The sequence below is a fragment of the Populus trichocarpa genome, chromosome 6 (assembly GCF_000002775.5).
Source record: "Populus trichocarpa isolate Nisqually-1 chromosome 6, P.trichocarpa_v4.1, whole genome shotgun sequence".
Classification (NCBI taxonomy): domain Eukaryota; kingdom Viridiplantae; phylum Streptophyta; class Magnoliopsida; order Malpighiales; family Salicaceae; genus Populus; species Populus trichocarpa.
In genome coordinates, this window is record NC_037290.2 from 22336020 (window position 1) to 22357087 (window position 21068).

At 32.8% G+C, this 21068-nt stretch overlaps 2 protein-coding genes and 1 non-coding gene across 7 annotated transcripts; 1 reads left to right on the forward strand and 2 right to left on the reverse strand.

Annotated features, from left to right (window-relative positions):
- The first annotated feature begins 3251 nt into the window (after positions 1-3251).
- On the forward strand, positions 3252-4363 carry LOC7492280 (ethylene-responsive transcription factor ERF017). The gene has a single exon (XM_002308472.3). The coding sequence runs from the start codon at positions 3399-3401 to the stop codon at positions 4017-4019; it is 621 nt and encodes a 206-aa protein (XP_002308508.1). The 5' UTR covers positions 3252-3398; the 3' UTR covers positions 4020-4363.
- Positions 4364-10397: 6034 nt separating this feature from the next.
- TRNAS-AGA (transfer RNA serine (anticodon AGA)) lies at positions 10398-10479 on the reverse strand. Its single transcript has one exon. It is a non-coding gene; the product is annotated as a tRNA-Ser (tRNA).
- Positions 10480-10989: 510 nt separating this feature from the next.
- Positions 10990-16959, reverse strand: LOC7491975 (uncharacterized). Of its 5 annotated transcripts, XR_002982424.2 has the most exons (11): positions 16210-16959; positions 15929-16120; positions 14491-14898; positions 14176-14239; positions 13645-13862; positions 13442-13555; positions 13040-13145; positions 12688-12899; positions 12016-12119; positions 11586-11676; positions 11218-11355 (listed from the first exon to the last, which is right to left on the reverse strand). XR_002982424.2 is itself a non-coding variant. In XM_002309417.4 (10 exons), exons 1-10 carry the CDS (start codon positions 16867-16869, stop codon positions 11211-11213), a joined length of 2223 nt encoding a protein of 740 aa, XP_002309453.1. In that variant the 5' UTR covers positions 16870-16959; the 3' UTR covers positions 10990-11210. The 5 variants fall into 5 exon arrangements, 2 of the variants coding, with proteins under 2 accessions (XP_002309453.1, XP_024459167.1); XM_002309417.4 differs by lacking the exon at positions 11586-11676 and having other exon boundaries at positions 10990-11355; XR_002982425.2 differs by lacking the exons at positions 11586-11676; positions 12688-12899 and having other exon boundaries at positions 11208-11355.
- Between the last annotated feature and the right edge of the window lie 4109 nt (positions 16960-21068).

Below are 21068 nucleotides of genomic sequence, written 5' to 3' on the forward strand. Positions count from 1 at the left end.
AGTGTTGTGGTGAGTCGATGCCTGTGCCTCAGGTACCTCTGCTTGGTCGGCACCTAATGACTCGTGGTTGTCATTATCGCTACTAGAAAAACTAGCAGTGATCCTGTCCTCATAACGTGCGATTGATTTTTCCCTAAGCATCTATACAAAATTATTGAAAAAAATAAACAATTTTAATTGATTTTTAAAAAAGATTCGGCAGCACCTCCTCTATATGGGAAGCTACCTAAAATTTTTAATCTTGCAAATAGACAACATATATGCCACAAACTAGTTGATTTTATTCAATTTCTACCAACAATGTTGAATAATTCAAATTAGAACATAGATAATGACAAATCGAGTGTTGTGGTTATTGTATTTTGTTGTGGGAGGTTGGATTGTGTTGAGATTGGGGGGGTGAGGGGGTGGCTGTTTGTTGCAATAAAAAATGCACAAAGAAGAAGTAGAAATGGGGAAAGGGGAGAGAAGGATCGAGCATCAAGTCATAAATTAAATATTATCGATAATATTATTTCGATGGTAACTCCGTCGGCAATTTTATCGGTAGAAATGTCACGTCACCATATGATTTACCTTCTTGAATCCTGTTGTATTACCATTTGTAATGTCGCTAGTATATACTGACAGAAGTTTTTCATTGGTATATTCACGAATGAATTTTATCATTGGGTTAATTCTGTCGGTAACGTCGTCTGTAAAACTTACATGTCATCGTATTGTTTGGTTTTTTTTATTTCTTTTTTTTCCATTGCGATCCCTCGATATATACCGTAGGAATATTCTTGTCGGTGTTTACCGATGGATTTAGCAATGAAAAATTCAGTCGGTAAATATCACCACAATATACCAATGAAAAAATTTCATTGATATTTTCCTTTGTATCTGCTAATTTTATAGTAATGAAAACAACCTTGACAATTAAACTCGTAAGAGCTTCTGCAATAGAATAGCTATATGAACAAGTAAAAATATTAATTTTCATAATAGATTTTTATCTATTAATTTTGGATCTTTAAAGTGATATGTATATAGGGTGCCAAAATCTTTTTTTATCAAAATAAAGAGTCATTCCTGTATGTTTTTTTAGAAAAGCCATGTAATAGATGAAAGATTATAAGGTTTTTCTATTTAAACTTTCCCTTTCTCTTTCTTCATTCCATGTAAGAACTCAAAATGAAATGTTAAAATACTATTATTATTATTTTTTGAATATCACATGTAAAAAAAAAAAAACTAAATTGCACCATCCAAAATTAATGCTATATTGATAATTTAACTCTTTTAACCAGCTTTTTTTCATTAGAGAGGCCCAAATGTACTCATTAATTTGAAAGGCATGCGTCACTAACTTAAATTCTTATCCGTCACCAATCAATCATTCAATCATCTCCGTACGTTTTGAACAATTATTTTTTAAATTGGTGACAGTACATGACCAGCAGAATACTGTTTGCAACTTGGCGTATGCAAGAGAGTTAGGGTTTATATAGTCCTTCGTCTTATACAGAATTCCAGGACAACTATATATATATATATCATCAACTTCTAAAGTTGAAGATAATTTAGGATTTGAAGTAAGAATTTAATTTGAATCTTGCATGCCTGTCTTAAATTAATGGAGAACATGTTTTGGCCATGCAATAAATCATTAATGTACAGTAGTGAACCAACAACCTCCATACCCATTCTTTAAACGAGGAAGAGAGGGCGGGCGCCAGATCAGGTTAAGTGTCCAAGTTGAGTAACGCGTTCGTTGAGTTCCACACTGTGTTCAAGAAATCCCAGGATTTTTCACCATATTCAATTCTAATCAAATTCTTCCACTGTCGTTTTCACTTACTATTACTCTATATACTTTTCTTTTCTTTTCTTGTTTCCAGTAAAGTCAAACAGGTACGGTTGCTTGTTCCTTAGTAAGTTGAGGTGAGATCGTCAGGTGAAATCTACCACATACTCTGATAAGCTCTGATGATGCAAGAAGCAGCTCCTCCTGTCATTTAAAAAAACATATATGAGACATAACGTTTAAGATTTTTATGAATTTGAAAGAGTTTCATGGTAAACTTTAGCGCTGTAATTAAGTTGGAGTTTGAACTTACTTAGATGTAGTAGCATCGTCTCTCATAAATCGAGCTTGGATCTGTTTCCATCAAACGAGCTGTTTGCAAATTGCTGCAGACTCTTTAATTCCAAGTTAGAGAAATGGTGGCCCTGCTGCTGTTCCAAGAAAAAGACAGGCCCTTCAGTGGGGCACCACCGAAGCTTCCCTTCTTTTCCACTACATGACAAAAGCCCGCCATGAAATTAATTACAAGATCAACGGCATTTCCGATTTTTTAAATAGTGTGAATATAATTTGTTTATACATAAATACATCTTAATGATATAAAGTTATTTAAAAGAACGAATTGTGTTTTAATATATTTGATATATAATTATTTTAAGATTAGAGTTTTCGTTCCTATTTTCTTCCAAGGAAGGATGTAATCAATTTTTTTATGGTATCATGAAGACGATTTTGTTTTTTATATTTTTTTAGAATTAAGGATTTTGTTTTTTATATTTAAAATGGAAGCAATAACGTGAAACTCATTATTACAAGCACTAATATGGATGATTCAATATGTTAAAAAAAAACTCCAATCCACCATAGCCCTCCGCATCCACAAAAGCAGAAACAAAACGAGTATAATTCACATACTCTATATATAGAAAATATGAAAATTACAACTTCGCTTGCACTAAAACTCGTATGAAATGTCTTCGATATTCCAAATCATAACATAAATATGGTAAAATCTATATTTTATGATTTGAAATTCTATGTTTATAATATAATTTCATAATAATATATATTTCATTAAATATGATGGTTTTTTCCTCGTAATTATAACATAAGCTAATTAAGAGCATGGTTTTTACTAATTAATGAATGGCAAGCTACAGGGTTTCAAAGCCATCACGGAAAGTGAGAGAGAGGTCCACCACCTAACCCCACTCCGTTCCTTTCATCCCAATTTGCATGCACATGTAATTATCACAAGTTCAACAAAATACTATCAAACACCTGACCTGCGGCTGATCAATGCTCCCGCGTCGTACCTTCGTTTTTGGCCCTACCGCGTCCCAAGTGTCCGCGCTCCCTCGCACTCTCCCCCTCTGACTCCCCTCAGTCCGATCAACACGGTTAGAATTTAGAAGACCTCCCATTTTCAAACCCCATCTCTCACTATATATACCTTCAGCTCGAGCCGCCATTTTCATTATCCCCCACCCCCACAATTCTCACAATCCCACCAAAAACAAAAACAAAAAAACGAAACTGGTCCCGGTTTTAAAGTTTTTGTTTCAAGTTAATTGCTTGGTGTACTGTTTAGTTTGATTGTCCTGAAACAATGGTGAGACCTGGAACGTCATCTTCGTCAGTGTCATCTGAGCAACAGTCTGATAGAACACATGAGCCCAAGTACAAGGGTGTTCGAAAGAGAAAATGGGGTAAGTGGGTGTCTGAAATTAGGCTGCCTAATAGCCGGGAGAGAATATGGTTAGGATCCTATGACACGCCCGAAAAGGCGGCGCGTGCATTTGACGCTGCCCTGTATTGCCTACGTGGTAGTGGTGCCAAGTTCAATTTCCCTGACAACCCACCGGACATTGTCGGCGGGCGGTCACTTACCCCGCAAGAGGTGCAAGAAGTTGCTGCCAGGTTTGCTAATGAAGAGCCAACATCGTCCACTGCTATGGGAGGTGAATCATCGTCACATGTGGAGAATTACACATCATCATCGTCCGACTGTGGGGCTGGACAAATGGATAGTGATACTATAGACTGGTCGTTTTTGAATTTGTTGGATTCTAATGAGGGTGCATCCGATTTCGGACTCTATCACGGGCTGGACCATATGGGTGGTGATTATTATCCCCCTCCTACTCCGCCGCCGCCTCCTGATTATAACGGGGATGATAACAACGGAGACGAAACTTTCTCTCACCAGTCATTTCTTTGGAACTTTTGAAGGGATTGATTCAAATTTTGTGAAGAACAATCCTAGCTACTGGAAAACGTCAGGAATTCAGGCGAATTTTAGCTGCCGGGTCACTGATGCTGCTTAATTCACATAAATGTTGCTCTGTTTTTTCCAAGTCCAGGAAGAAGTTCTGGCACGAGAGAGGGACGTGGCCCAGTTTTTTGGTGCCATCTTCCAGTAGATAGGAAATACCAAGTTGTTTTCACTCCTTGAAACAAATAATGGTGTACATTTATTGTAGGAAGCCATTCTTTTACGAGGTTTCTTTTCTATGATTTTTTGTCCCAATTAAACAGTCCAAATAAACATGAAATGCAACTTGTTTTTTTCTATTATTGCCTAACAGCACTCTCTATCGCGAGGACATCTCTGCTATACATATACACATATATATATATATATACATACATATATATATATACATACATATATATAACAATCTTCTCCGATCAATTTACTTGTTATTCCATACCACGCTACAGCAAGAAGAATCTTATGCAGAAACGATTCTAAACAGGCAGCCAAATATTCTTGAAGGAGTGCTATTCCATATGCAAAATTACCTTTATTTAATTAATCAATACTCATGATCATGACATAATTTCTTTTGGTCAAACTAGAACTTAACTAAATAAACTACTGTGCCTAAAGCACGGCCACGGATATGTGTGAGAAACTACCTGGACGTGCAGAGGAGAATTTGGTGGTCAGAAACCGGCCATGGCAAAGTTGGAAACAAGCGATGGACGTCAATGGCTTTTAGGAACACAGATAATATAAAACTTGGAAGACAACTTGCATTTATATCACGTGGCAAAAATGCTCTAGAATGTATAGGTTTTCTTTACACCAGCCATCTATTTTTTACTGGTGACGTGGTGGACCCAACCCACTTTTCTTAGTATATTCAACTCGCTTCTTCTTCTTTTTATATATATATATATATATATAATTTTTTATACATAGTTGAGAGGATAGTAGCGCTTTCATGCCGAATCTTCCCTTTTTTTTTTTTTTTTATTTAACGTGGATATTCGGGCTAACTTGCGTGCACCTCAATTAATCTCACAGATCCGGAAGTTAACGACCATGTAAACCTCCAGTGGCTATCATATGAGCAACCACAGGACTCGAACCTGAGACCACAGAGAGAACAAATATCTTGGTTCCAAACTCTTACCACTGACCACCATCTAGATAGTTGCTCTTATTATTATTATTATATATGCTGCATGTCGATCGAATATCACCAAAATGTGATGATTTATGATTGGTCCTCCACTCTTTGACGACCGTGGCTAATAAATTAAATAACTTCGTAAGATTGAGACCCTAACCTTAACATAGTTAGATTATTAAATAATAGATTAAAGAACGCTACCAATATTTTATGTGCCCTTATGTTGCGCTGTCGTAAATTATGAGTCTATTTTGATTATTTGCCCTAATTTTGACTCAATGTAAAAAATTCAACGCTTTTTAATAACAAAATACTAAAAAGCATGGAAAAATCAGTGTAACTCACACCTCTATTCACACACACAACTCGCTATGGATTATCACAATAATTTTTATTTTGTTTTGATAATTTAATTTTTATTACTTAGTAAAGTAATTTTTATAACCGCAAAATTAAAAGTTAAAGAACCAAAATAAATAAAAAACAGAGAAGATAAGTGGCAGTTCAAAAATAGGGTGAAAAGTTCCTTGTGGTTCTCACACTTTTTAAATGATAATATTTTGGTCCCTATATATTTTGAAATTTTGATTTTGATATAAAACTTTGTTTTTCTTATTTTTTGGTTCCTTATTTAAAAGAAAAGAGAGATTGTTGCTATATTCTAGTTATAGAAAGAGAAAATTATCGATTGATATCATTCTGATCACTAAAGGGGTTGATCTTGGTGTTCACGAGTTCCATTCGATAATGAGATTTTAACTTGGGTATTCTTTCCACCTTAAATTGTCTGCCAAGGTAGATTTGTTCTTGGAAGTTTTTGGGTTTCGGATGGTTGATTTTTTTTTATCAATTTTTTAGGTTGTTTGAATATATAAAAGGGTTTATGTGAGTCTCTAGATTGTTTTGTATGTGTTTTTGGTCTAAAAAGGATTGTAGATGAATTTTTTGGGTTGAAAAACTCATACCCTGAGTTTTCAGTGACTTGAGAATCACTGAAAACTAAAGATGTAGACAACATGATGTTTGCTTTGTTTGCAAAACTAGATGAATAACACATTGTCCTCCTAGCCAAGCAAGAAAAGATAATTAATAGGAAGGTATCATGCCTTCCTTCTAGGCCCAAGAATTAGTTCATTAGATCTAAACACCTGAAATTCTTTTTAAAAGGCTTTTCTTTAATTTTTTTTAACTTTATTTAAATAAAATCAAAGAGTTTACTTTTTTAAAAAATCATACATCAATAATTTTTTATTATTATTATGGTGAGATAAAAAAAATTTATCGCTTAGTTTTTTTTTTCACTTAGCTTTTTTTTAAAAAAAATAATTTTTTCTATGAAGTTATCCTGATCTCGTGATCCAAGTTATGGATTTTACAAGTTATTGGTATTTTTGTTAAATAGCCCTTAACATTTTTTTCTTTATTTTATTTAAAATTTTAGATAAAAATACATTTAAATGAGTTTATTAAAATGGCATTTAAAGAATTATCTAATTATGTAATAGTTTTTAAAAATACTAGAGCTTTCTATGCTAATATTAACAATTACTTTATGAATATTTATGTATTAACTTGATATGCAAAAGAATTTTAAAAACTTTTCTTACTAATACTAAATATTAAAAGGGAATAAAATTTTCATTTTATTACTGTATGTTATTTATTTAATTAATTAATTTATGTTTTTATTTAATATTTATTATAATTAATTTAATCGATTCTTATAAAATGCAAATGAATCAAAATAGTTTTATGACAATACCGAGTACATTAAAAAAGAATTGTATTCCAGAAAGAAGTGAATGAAATATAGTAAATGAATAATTTATCACAAATTAGACGTTTATATATATATATATCTAGCATAATCCACAGACTAGGCAATAAATTTAAGATATATTGTAAAAAATTTATCTGGTGCAATATTAAATTCTTAAGCAAGATTTTTAATTATTTATAATAAATTCCACCATTCAAAACACCTTTTAAATAATTTATTATATAGCTTGCATCAAGAAAATAAGAAGTAAGTATTATTTAGAACAGTTTTGATAAAAATTAAATGACGACAATAGAAAAGTAAAAAAGATAAAAAAAGAGTGAGGAACCGTAAGAGTGGATGATTGGGCCTGGAAAGCTATGCCCTACAAGGGCTTGTTTGGCGCACGGGCCTAGCTCTTGATAACAAAGCGTTGTAGATGAGGTGGTAACCAAACACAGCGTTGTTTGTTTACACACAAATTAAAGGTTTTGGCCGCTAGTAGCGGTGATGAGCCTCTTTCAACAATAAAATAAAATTATAAGGGCCTCTTTCAATGCAATATCATTATTACAAAACAACCATCAACCATGGCATAAAGATAAAAATCCTTGAAAAATTAAAGGTTAAATATGTAATTTTACTCTATAAAAAAATATAAAGACAAATAAACTCCTCTCTACAAGGTTATTTTTATGAATAACCAAGGATATAAGTGTTATTTTGCTGTGCAAATAGAAAGAAAAGGATAAAAAAATCCTTAACAAAAAAATCCTTTTTTTCTAGATTTTAAGAGCGAAAGAGTATTGTTACTGTGTATTTTTAAAATTAAACTTTTATCAAGTCACAAATAATTTTTATTTAAAAAGATAATTTCACTCTTGATATCAAAACCATTATTAAAAATAAAAAATAAATAAAATTATTATTACTGCACTCGAATCCATAGTAATTCTCCTCAAGTATTATAGAAAAAGGCCAAAACCTTTTAGTTTTTTTTATTTTTTGGGTAATGTTTTCTACTTCTTTCGAGGCACACGATCAGGCCCTGAGCTTCAACAAGCTCACAGATTTAAGCAGCCTTAATAATTGGCACTCAGCCTTGGGTTATTATCTCCCCATGTTTTCAATGAATGAACCCCACGATGATCTTGCAGTCTTGTCTTAAATTAATATGGATTTATCATTAGCAACAAGAAGTCTCAATCAACCGTGAGAATATTTCAGGTCCCAATATTCACATCACCTTTGATGTGAATTATCTTCCTCCTCTCCAAGCTTTCTCTTCTTTTCTCCGACTAACACGTTTACCGCGCTTTCCGGCTTCGATTTCTTGTTGTTTTTCAAAGTATTTTAAAATGTATCAAAATAATATTTATTTTTTAAAAAATTATTTTTAATATCAGCACATCAAAATAATCTGAAAACACCAAAAAAATATTAATTTAAAGTAAATAAAAAATTTTCAATTTTTTTTAAAAATATTTTTGAAACGCAAAAACAACATACCATTCTTTTCTTGTTTTCACATCCCCCGACATTAATTTTCTTAATAACAACAACATCAAAACCAATTGTCTTAATATGTTTTTAAGTGGGTATTATATTCACAAAAGAAAAAAAATTAAATATATAGGTTTTTTCTTTAGTATTGTAATTAAAACATTTCTAATATTAATAGTATTTTTTATTTTTCTAATATCAGTAGCTTGAAGAAATAAAGTGAGTCGAGTATGCAGAAGAAGGGTCTCTCAGAGGAGAACAAAATAAATTATATATCATTGGCTCTTCTATTGGAATTTATTATAGGATTTAAGATCATTAATTTCACACTAAATGTATCTATTTTCATTTTTAATTTCGATGCTTATTTCACTAAAGTTGGATACTCGATGGTTGGAGGACTCAACATCTTTTCGATTTTCTTATTATTACTACTTTTATTTTTATTCTTCTATATTCCTTTTGAATTATAGGATTTAAGTTAATACATGTACTTGATAAACTAAATCTAAAAATAAATAAAATGATAAATCATTAACTCTAATTAAAAACTAAAGCGAAAACTTGAATATCATCCTAGTAAAAAGCAAATAATCGATATGTTCTTTAAATTTTAAATATTTTTTTTATTTGTCTTGGAGGTTAAATTAGATTCACTAAATACATGTGATTTTTATTTTTATAAATATATCATACAAACACAATTGATCGATATAAAATTTAAAAATAAATTATAATAATCTATTTAAAGTATTATAAAATTACAGAGACAATAAAAAAGATTAGTTACTATTTATAAAAAAATTAAATGCGAACAATTAAAAAAAGAAATGAGAGAGAGAGGATATTGATAAAAAAAAAAAAAACATTAAAAAGAAGGAAAAATTGAAGCACACCTCGTTTTGTTGCCCGCCGAAAAAAACATGGAGTAGGAAACAACCACCACAACAACGTTCTCCTCACACATGGAGTAGGAAACAAAAAAAGCAGCAAAACGACGTCGGCCGCCGAAAAAAGGACCACCACAACGTTTTTTTTTTAAGCTGCAACACTGCCTATTTATTTGTTTTACGGCTGCCGAAACACTCATGCTTTTTACAGCATATTTGAAGGACAAGGACATCTTTTTTGAACTCATTTCTCTAAAACGAACAAAATACTTTCCCTTTTCTTTTTATTTTCTTTTTACTTTCTCTCTTTAGAAACTAAAATGTGATAAAAAAAAATAGAATTAAAACGTAAAAACCTAAAAACTAAAGATCAAAATTGAAAAAAAAAAAAAAACCTTAGGAACCGAATCAAAGTTTCTCGCACCTTTTGAACAGTAAAAACAAAAATAGCTTTGCTTGTTTTTATGTTAATTTTTGTCCATTGCTGTTGTAACTTTTCTTTTACTATAACCTAAAATTATATTTTGTAATATGAACTTTTAATTTAATATTAGAATATTTTATAACATTTCAAAACATAAAATCATGACAATATAATGTGGAAGGACAAATTTGAATAAAGTTATATGCTGTATAGTTTTTTTAAGGATAAAAAAGGGATAGCTATGAATTACTCTATATGTATATATTTTTTTTTTATTCGAGGAAATCCCACCTCTAAAAAACACACTTTGTGAGTTCAGGTGAGCAAGTAAAACCCCGGTTATCCCAGGATTTATACCTATATTGTATTTGTGAGATAATAAACAGTAAAACTACTTTTAATTTATTTATTTTGTAATAAGCTCTCTAGCCACAGTTTGACCTTTTGGGCTACCAATTTGTGATCAGTATCCATATAAAAGTTGATTAAGGAATTTTTTAATACTCTAGGGACCTACTTTTTAATAGAAAAAATTGTAGACATGATAGAGATTTGAGTTATAGGTTGCCTAATTTCAGATTTACCCTAAAAACGAAAAAGCTCAAATATGCGTGAACAGCAGGATTCGAACCTGCGCGGGCAGAGCCCACATGATTTCTAGTCATGCCCGATAACCACTCCGGCATGTCCACCCTTTGAGGAAACGTCTTTAAATATAATATTTAATATATTAATTCAAGCGGTGAAATTTGAACACTTGTATATTTGTAAACACAGCCAAATAGACAATCGAAAGATGGAACTGGCTTGCTGTAGCTTCCTTGAATGTAGTCCATAGCAAGCATGCTTCAAAAAATCTTAGCTAAAAATATTTTTGCTTTGAAGTGATCTTATCTGCAATGAAGATTGTCGGTCACAAATCAGAGTAAACTCATAGTTTCCTTCTAGCCAGTTTGATATAAATGTAAGCTTTCAATACTTGATGATAGATTCCAATAAAGCATTTCTCCAGCAAAATTTGTAGGGATTGGAAATGCTTGCCATCTGCCTTCAGATCTCTAATACAAAAGGAGATTTTCTCAGGTTCTTATGACTACTGCGTTAATATCACCTTGACATCAGAATATGCAGCAAGAACTTTGAGTTAAACAATCACGAAATCTTGATATAGTCTCATAGCATCAAAATTAGACGCCAAGTCATCATCAAGTGCCTTTACTTCAACAACTTGCCATTTAATGTCACAAATTGTACATTGATATTACATTATTCATTGTAGCATGCTAGCAATACCTGCTAACACAGAATAACATACAAGGAATTTGGAGGCCAACTGGCAGCTTTTCCTTGGAATCATTTCATCTATTTTGACAAAAAAGAAAAAAAAAAAGGGGGCTTCTCCTTTGAGATTCTAGTCAAACAATCAAGACAGCAGGAGGGAAACCATATCATTGGCAGAATCTGGTCCATCATTATTTACACTTGGTATTATGTTTTCAGGAGACACAAACTTCACAAACTCTCTGAGTTCTGTAAAACTGCAATGCTCACTGTATGGTACTTCGTATCTGGTAAACATACAAGCAAAAATTTCATATTAGTTCAATTCTGAAAGCGAAGTATGATGTGTGTCAAATTATGTCTATCATTGGAGCAGTTGATATATTCCTCAGCCAAAATGATGTGACCAGGTTTTCACATGCATTTTACAGTTTATATAACTCATTAAGCTATACAGTTCCCCAGTAACAATACATGGCAGGTGGCAACTAAACTCGAATGCAAAATGCACAAGTACCTTGCAAGCTGGCATCAAAGATCTTTCACTTCAAATATTTCCTTCAAATATTTTTCATGAATGAACAGGTAAGGTTTTTGAAGCCAAACACCTGAGCAAAATTGTGCATCTTCTATTATGATCCATGAACCACAGAATTGAATTCTCACTCCAGACATGAATCATTCCCTTTTTAAAGAAGATGAAAAGTGCATCACATGAATTTAAATAGTCAGGGACTTGCAGGTTTCATGCTGGGTTATATTAAATGTATTTTGTTTTCCAGACATTTTAAACTGGGTATGAATAAATGGTGGTCATGTTTAAAACTAAAACAATTTGAAGTTGGAGAAAAACAGAATAAGCGCTCCTTCCTCGGCTATTAAAACATTTTCTAATTATTACTCGAATGTCAATGGATACTGTTTACGAGATAGAGATAAGGATATACCTTATAATAGTTCCCTGCTGACACCTTCTCCCTGGAGATTTCTTCTTCCCTTTACCAAATGTCCAGCCAGTGGGGGAGAAAGCAACTATGAGAGTGAATCGACCCTGATTCATAGGAATGTATAAACTCAAAAGATCATACAAAAGCTAGTGGCACAGGCCATGATATTGCCATGCTAGCTCAATAACATAAGCAGCAACTAGCTAAACTAATTAGTGATGATAAGCATGACCAAAAGTGCTTGGATATGAAAGATGTGTCTACAAATTTCCTGGAATAATTAGTTACTCACAAAAATATGATAGAAAATGGAAAGTTGATGTCAAAATCAAGCATGTCAATAAATTTCAAGCTCATACACACGCAAATGGGCGCTCTTGCACAGTACCCCATGTTAGTACGGCCTATGTGCTCATCAATAGAGAGCAAATAAGATGGAATACTTGTGCAAAATCATGTCACTTGGAAATCACAATCACCTAATCATACAGAGCACATTGAGGCACTCATTCAGGCAACTTTCCTCTTTGTGCATCTTATAAATTCACTTAACACTTTTCATGCCCTGTATAAATTAACTCGATCGTTGTAAAGCATGACATGCCCCCTCCCTACACATTCACACACACAACTATTTATGAAAAAAATATACCACAATCTTTGGTCACTCACTGCATATTGACTCGATAAATGTTTCAATCTTTTGAAGCTTGCAAGCGTCCACATAGGCACAACATGAATGTGGCTTTCTTGTTCATTTAATGTAATCCACCTCATATCTTCTTCAGGGAACCCCAAGCATTCTAAAAGACGGAATTTTGCCATGTTGACATAAACCTTCTTATGGAGCACACGAGCAACCTCCAAAAACAACCTTTCCTTTCCTTTTCAAAAAATTGAAAAGAAAATATTGCACCAAGTGAGAATAGTGTCTCGTTCAAACCATAAAGAGAAAAAAATGAGACAGTGTGCGTGAGAGGGATGAAGACAAGCTCAAGGATAGAGGGAGAGTAACAGAATCTACCAATTGTATAGCTTCCGATCAAAAAAAGTGTTTTGGGGTTGAAAGCTTCAGCTTGAATGGCCTCAATGACAAATTGTATTACAGCCTCCTGCTTCGGAAAGTCATACTGCAAATAAAAATTTTCAATGAGAAAATTTACCATGTGAGCTGATTCTTTTCAAAGGAAAAACTGGGAAGATGACTGATGCAGGAGCAACTATTGCTTGGATTTAGCCTTTTATGATTCCTATTTTATACTATTTAATTTAGTAGCACATGTTTGCGATTAAGTTTTTATTAGAAGTGAAGTTTCAATTCAGATAAGTTGGGTCTTTTCTAGAATGGGTTTAGACCTGCCCTACACGAACCAAAGGCCCAAAGCTAGAAAACCAGAGATTACATCATTACCAAACATGGACTTACCTGGGCATTACAATATGTAGTATCAAGGATGAGAGTATGGATAGAAGACATTTGCAAAACAGGCATTGTAACCATCTTCTCAGAAAAACGAAAATCTCCCGTGTGTAGCACAGCCTGGCATTTACAATTTTGGTATTAAAATAAGAAATGTTAGGTAAAAAGTATAATATAGCACGGTGTCTTAAAGTTCTAAGTGGACACACCTTACCATTGGGAGGTTCGAAGAGAATTATAATGGAGCCTGGACAGTGGTTTGCATCCAAGCATGTCACATCAACACCAGCAATACAGATCTTTTGGTTGAGAGGTAAAACATGTAAACTATCCCAAGGGATCCCAATCTTTAAATTTACAAGCTTTGCTGTGATCAAGGAGCAGTAAATCTTCCCATGACAGAAAGACCTTGTTAATCCTTGATAATCTGCAAAGACAATGAACATAGTTTCTTGAGAATTTTCAAGCTTTTCATTTAAGTACATTGCTTTGAAAGACCATACAACGATGGGGAATGTGCCTAATAATTGATTGCTAGCAAGCAACAAATGTACTTTATCATCTTTCTAAGACACCTTAAGTGAATGCCCCATGCCATTAGTGACTTCTTGATCGGAGCAGATAAATTGACTTGTTTATGACACAAGGCATGGTTGAAAATAGATGCATACTCAAATATCTTTACAACTATTAGAATTTTCTTATTTAGTTTGCCAAATACAATTATTTTAAGAACTTACGGTCCATGTGGAAGTGAGTAAGAAACCAATGGGAACAATCTCCTCTAAGATATTTGAAAGCATCCTGCCGATACAGAAATTAGATTGAAGTAAGCAATAAACCAAGAAATAACATTAGTGAAGCAAAGGCAAAAGGAATAAATAAATTATCTTCTACAACTCCATTCTGTAGTTAACATCAAAGGTAACAATGACACCAAATAGTGCCATATTATCAACTTTTGAGTGAAAAAAAGGATTGGTAATTAAGTAAAACGAGCAAATTTGACATGAAAAACTATGTTGAATTTTTACTAATGAATGATATATCATTACCACTCTAAATGGTGTCCCTGGTATGCTACACCACAAAGGAATATCTTTGAACTTTCCTTTTTTAGTATAGTTTTTCACCCCTTGTTTACGAACATAGCCTGGCTGACTTTTTTCTGCTCCCCGTTGTTCTTTAGAGATGACACTAGTTTTTTTCTTGATAGGTACAGATCCAGGAAAATAATCCGTAATCAATTTGTTTGCAGTTGGTTTACTAGTGTCATCGCCAATAATTTTAGAAGCCTCTACTTGCATTTCTGCTCCATGGCTTCTCCGTGAACCAACTTCACCAAAGGCGTGTGCATCTCCATGTGCCTCGATTGCGTGATTAGACCCTTTTCTAAGCTCACTAAGAGCATGCACAATCTTCTTCCTAGGACCAAGTGCAGTGACACCAATGCCAAAGAGGTCCTGGAAAGAAGAAAAAAACAAGCATTTACCGGATCATATCCATTTCAGCATAACAAACAGAAATAACAACTTAATGGAGAAAAGTCTAGAAGTCCAAATCACCCCCACTATCTAAATAATCAAGGAGGAGGTTATGAAAAATAAAATTATGGTTCCACAAATACAGAACTGCCCACAGCACAATCTTTCAATCGCTAATTCTTGGTGTTGATGGTTGTTAGACAGTGTGTTTAGATTATTTTCCTGTCAAGAGCAGTAAACTCTTTCAAACTAGGTTAGTTAGTATTATGTTGTCATTGCAAGTATACGTAGATAGGACTAGGCTCAATCCAGATTGTAAATATGAGAGGATAAGGTCACAGGCTATCCTTTGTAATCTATTTATTCCAAGTGAATACACAGAAAAGATCATCCCTGCAAAACTTTCTTATAACTTAATATGGTATCAGAGCCTCAAATGACCCCTACCAATGCTTTTTAGTCTTCTGCTCTTGTCCCTATCATCCCAATTTCTCAACCTGTTTTCTCGTCTCAACCCATCACTCTTTCACCATTACACTTACTCATAAAACTACATTGTGTGGAAAACACAATTTGAGCCTTTACTCAATTGTCATGATCTTAAAGGGTTCAATGATGGAACCTGTGCTGCTCGTCCTCCTGACATTCCTAATCCTACTACTTCAGTTCTTGAACCAAATCCTGCATTTTCTGAATGGTTCAGAAAGGATCAAACTCTATTCTCCTAGTTTCTCTCTTATATTTCCGAAGAACGTTTTTACTTATGTTGTGGGCCTTAAAGAGTTCTTTCCAGGTGTGGCAAGCACTGGTTAAGGCCTTTGGTTAGAACAGAATACTAACGAAGATAGCTTGAAAGAGAGTTCAACTCTTGACAGGAAAATAATGTGAACACAACGTCTAACAATGATTATATACCCCAACTAGCATTCCCTAAGTAAAACAAAAACCCAACAATTTATTACTTAAAATTAATTTATCATGCAACAAAGTCCAGTAAATTTAAGCATACCTCTTCTGTCAGCCACTGTAAAGTCTCCCAATCAATCTCTTCTCGAACAAAATCCTCTTCATATCTCTCTAAACCCAGATTCCTTAGCCATTTAACAACAGGTGACACAACAACTTTCTTCGGACCACAAACAGGACCCTCCACGCCTCGTGGCACAACCTCAGGTCTGCCGTCATCACCACCAAGAACAACCTGCAAAAAACAAAAAAAATAAAAAAACACATTTACCAATCGAAGTCGTAAAAGCACAAAAAGCTTACAAGAATCCTAAAAACACTCACATATGTAACACTATTTTCTTCTTTATCCAGGCACTCGTTAGTATGAACTAATCGAAATTCCTCGCTCAAATCCGAAATATCTGTCCCACAAAGCGGACATAAGACAAAACAACATTCATCGCCATTACAATTAACCTTAATTTTCTCTCTAGCTTCACTTTCTTCTTCCTCGGTACATAACTTAATTAAGGCATCAAGCTCACTATTTTCTTCGAAATCCTCTTCATTACCAACATTAACTCCACTATAATCCACTCTTGATTTCATTAACCTAGCCTCAATCGAATTACACAAATATCCTCCACTCACTTCCAATTTTTCTTTTTTACCGCTCCCGCTATCAAATTTCTCGTTTCCAACTTTAGAAGAAACAGTACAATCGATGCTTGACTCTATAAAATCCAAACTGCAATTCTCGTCTAAATTGAAGTCATTGGCACCGGACTCAGTTTTCTGATATAGGAGTAGAGAGTTGGGATCTATATTTTCTTTGCCGGGATTGGGGGGTTTCTTTGGCTTTTTTGACGGACGGCGAGGATTGTCAGCGGGTTTGTTGCGGATAGAAAGAGTCTGTTTTGGTGTTTGGGAGAGAGGGATTTGGAAGTCGTCGTCGTCGTCGTCGAGGGAGGAAAATTGGGACGAATTGAATTTTGAGGACATTTTGCTAGGGTTTGGGGGGGCTGAGCTGGTGCAGGTTACTGGGTATGTGCTTTGTTTATGAAAGTAGCGGTAGAGTTTAGAATTTGGGAATATGGGTTTTTGAATTTTTTGGAGCAGAGCATGAGGAGGGAAAGAAGTGAAGCATTTAGTTGAACCCTACAGTGTATAATATATTTCATTTTGGTCCTTACATTTTAAATGTTATCAAGTTTTGTAATTTGTTGCCTATAAACACGAAAGAGAGTAATTATCTTTCTAAGCGTCTTTCACTCGCACGTGGATCCAATTTGACATCTTTATCTTCCTCCTCCCCTGTTAAAATCTCAAAGTGAGGTCCTTCGTCTAATTTCTTTTCTCGACAACTCAACTCTCCTTTTCTTCTTCTTGTACAAAGAATGCAACAGAGCTCAAGTTTCAAGCTGTAGACGACAGGTCATCCATATACTTCTCCTCGTCCTCAAGCATTGGTTATTTTTTATGAACAAGCATTGCAAGGTCCGTATGATTTTCTTTTCTTACCTCAATTTTTTCTGAATCTTTGTTTGGCTGATTTAATTTCAAATCCGATTCAGATCTCGAGTTACCAAATCTATTTTCAATGCTGTTTGATTTTTAAAATCAAATATAAAAAAAAAATTTATAAAAGTGACGTCATTCCTAATAACATAATCTTCATAATTTTTATTTTATTTAAAGGCTATGTTGTTGGAAACATAAGTTTGGTAAAGGAAGTATCTTGATGAGGTTTGTGAGAATTTCATACTATAACTAGGCTTTTCATAGTTGCATTTTAAGAGTGTGTTTGGTATTGCGGTAGCTGTTGTGGTTGTGGTTTGAAAAAAATTGTTTTATAAAAAATACTTTCAGTTGAGGTTGGTTTGAAAAAATAGGTGTTTGGTTAAAACTGTGGTTGAAATTGAGGTTGAACAAAAAGTAGTTTAAAGTGTTTGGTTAAGAATGCTTTTGAAATTGAGGTTATAAAATAATTTTAAAAAATATATATTAATATTGATGGTTTTTAATTTAAATATTATAGATTTAACTATTGTTATTACATCATGAAATAAATAATACTTTATATAAAATATTTTTTATTGTTCCATTAAAATATCTACAATTCCATCACGTATGAAATACATTCGACAAGGACTATAGTATTTTTTGTTTTTTAAGCGCGCAATAACATCAGGTAAAATATAATCAGGAACAAAATTGAGATTGCGATCAAATTCTGTAAATGTTACGTCATCAAGCGATCTCTGTCTAATTTATGCAGTGTCATTGAATAATGTTAAACACTAGTTTTTCGAATAAAACACAATTAAAAAATAAAAAATAATTTTTATTTTACTGGGTCGAACCTGGTTCAATGCATTTTAAGCTTTGAATTGGAATCGGTCTGACCGGAACAGTATAGCTGGCTACACTATTCACGTGAAGAGTGTAGCCAAGCTGCACTGTTCATGCTAATTAATTAGCATGAACATTGTAGTGTAGCATACACTGTTTACACTGTTCATGCTAATTAATTAGCATGAACAGCGCGTAAGAACCATTGTTTATTGTTGAAACAAAAGCAGCTGGGAGCTGCTTCGTGAGAGTTGTGGTTGGAACGCTGAAAATATGGGACCCATGAACAGTAAAATTTATTTTTTTGTGTAACCAAACATCTGGCAGCTGTGTTTTGTTTAAAACGCAGCCGCAACTGCGTAAACAAAAACAGTCTAAGCTAGCAATTGGCGTGCAAAACAAGTCCCTTGTATGAATAAAGGATCTTTTGATTTTGAAGCTAATAAATAAGTTAAAAAATATAAAAATGATGAAATGTGTGTGAAAAAATAACATGTGGTCGAAATTACAATGTTGTATATAAAACATGAGATTAATGAGGTCAAATGAGCTTCTATACCGATAAGAAGTGATTTATAATATTTATAAATATTAAAGGTCGTATAAGCTTATTTGATGGAGAAAAAAACGAAAGGAAACATTTTATTTCATATAAAATTGAGTTATTGATTGATGTGTCACGCTTGCTATTAATAAATAGATTAGTGATTAAAAGTAAGTCATTAATAAAAAGAGTGACCAGACTTGCTATTAATAAATAGGTTAGTCATTAATAAAGAGAATGACCAGATTTGCTATTAATAAATAGATTAGTAATTAAAAGTAAGTCATTTAATAAAGAGAATGACTAGACTAAGAAAGTGGGTGTATAATCAAATTTAAAGATAGTTATTGATGAAAGAGAATGGTATATAATCAAGCTTAAAAATAACTATTAATGAAAGTAAAAATCAAACAAAAAAAACAAGTGCAAAGTTAAGTTTATAGATAATTAGGGGTGAAAAAGTTAGCCAATTTGAGAAAAATTATTTATTATCAAGAGATGGTGGTCATCAACCAATTTATAGCTCAAAGCACTTTCCCATCATCACATGAACCTCCCTAGCCAAGAAACATATGTATAAATTGCATATCTTGAGAATAAACTCCTAGGATGTTTATTGCAATTTCATTCTTTTTTATAAGATATTGTGAAGTGCTTTTATTTTATATGTAAGCTCCTGAGAAATTCTAAAATATATAAAATTAAAGTTGAATTAATAACAATTTATGTAATTACTAGAGAAAATCACGAGGACAACACACTCGCCTTGAACCACCTTCATCAATCATCATTCCAATGGGCAGTAATAGGTTCGTAGGTCGTAAGCAAAACCCTCTAACGCCTTAATATTGCTTTCAACATTCCATGAAAATGTTTGCTCATCGATCGTCTCTCAAGATTGTTGTAAATCATATTTATTTTCTCTATTCTTCCCTTTAAACGCAATAAAGAACGAGGATATTGTAATTATTTTTTTGATATTAATATTTTCATCTAGGGGTGATCATTTTCGGTTCGGTTTGGTTTTTATCAAAAAAAATAACCAAATCGAATTTTTTTATATAAAAAAACCGAAACCGAACCCGAACCAAACCGATCGGTTTCTGTTCGGTTTTTTAGGACAAAAACCGGTTCAAACCGGTTTGGCTCGGTTTTTTCTGTTTGACTTGTTTTTTTTTTCGGTTTGGGTTCGATTCGGTTTTTTTAGTTTTAGGCTTATAAAACCGAACTGAACCGACCGGTTTTTTCCAAATTTTAATCGGTTTTTTTTCACGGTTCGATTTTTTCGGTTATTTTTTTTCCGGTTTTCTCAGTTTTTTGGTTTTTTTACTCACTCCTATTTTTAGTATCACTTGATCCTTCAATATCTTGAAACAATAAGCAAAGAATATTAAAAGTATATCTGTATATTTCTAAGTCACTCCATGCATGCAATATCACTTGGCAATTATCATGCCACAATGTAGGCTATTGGATTATGTCTATGTAGCTCCTTTATCAACCTCAAAATATGCCTCCAAATGACATGCATCAATACTAGTCAATATTTTAAATGTTTTTTCCTTAAAACGTGTCTAACAACACCTCTATTGAAAAATTGATGAGTCATTACTGTTTTTATCATTATTATATTAAGAAATAAATTTAGTAAGATAAATTATATTCTCTTATTAATATATACTAATTATAAATATAATATCAAACAAAATATATGGCAGCTTTATTGAGAATCATGGATATTTAATATATATATCTAATTAAATTAAATAATTAACTTTAAATTAGTTCTCAAGCAATAAAACATATAAAAATCTGAAAAAACACCAACAATAAAAGCTTTTTATTGGACTAATATTGACATTAAAATACAAGAGTTAGAAGAGCAGTCGCAGATAAGATTAGATATCCCGATAATTTACTTATTGTGTTATAAAAAATTATCTTATATTTCAATAAGTTAACTAATTACTCGGAAATTAATAGTTGTGAAAATTAATTATAATTTAATAAAACAAATTACTTGTCATGTTATAAAAGGAAAGTACTTTATTTAAGTAATAAAACATTCATTTTTAAGTGATTATGAACTAAAAAGTACAAGCACCGTAAACTTTATCTAATTAATTTCGTAAACTTGAAGCATTATAATTATAGTCCTTTCAAATAACCATAACGAACAACTATGTAATTGATTGTAAATGTATTGTCTCCAAAATATGTCTAGAGGCTATAATTGAATTCTTCTAAAAAAAGTCAATAAATAGATTCAAGAAACGATACGACGTCGTCGGAGATTTTGTTTTCC

Bases quoted from the DNA above. Each gene is read 5' to 3' on its own strand.
- LOC7491975 (XM_002309417.4), bottom strand. From the start codon at position 16,869: ATGTCCTCAAAATTCAATTCGTCCCAATTTTCCTCCCTCGACGACGAC. The intron at 13,146-13,441 runs GTAAGTCCATGT...TTTTATTTGCAG, and splicing joins CTACATATTGTAATGCCCAG to TATGACTTTCCGAAGCAGGA. The intron at 12,120-12,687 runs GTGAGTGACCAA...CCTATGAATCAG, and splicing joins ATTTATCGAGTCAATATGCA to GGTCGATTCACTCTCATAGT.
- LOC7492280 (XM_002308472.3), top strand. From the start codon at position 3,399: ATGGTGAGACCTGGAACGTCATCTTCGTCAGTGTCATCTGAGCAACAG.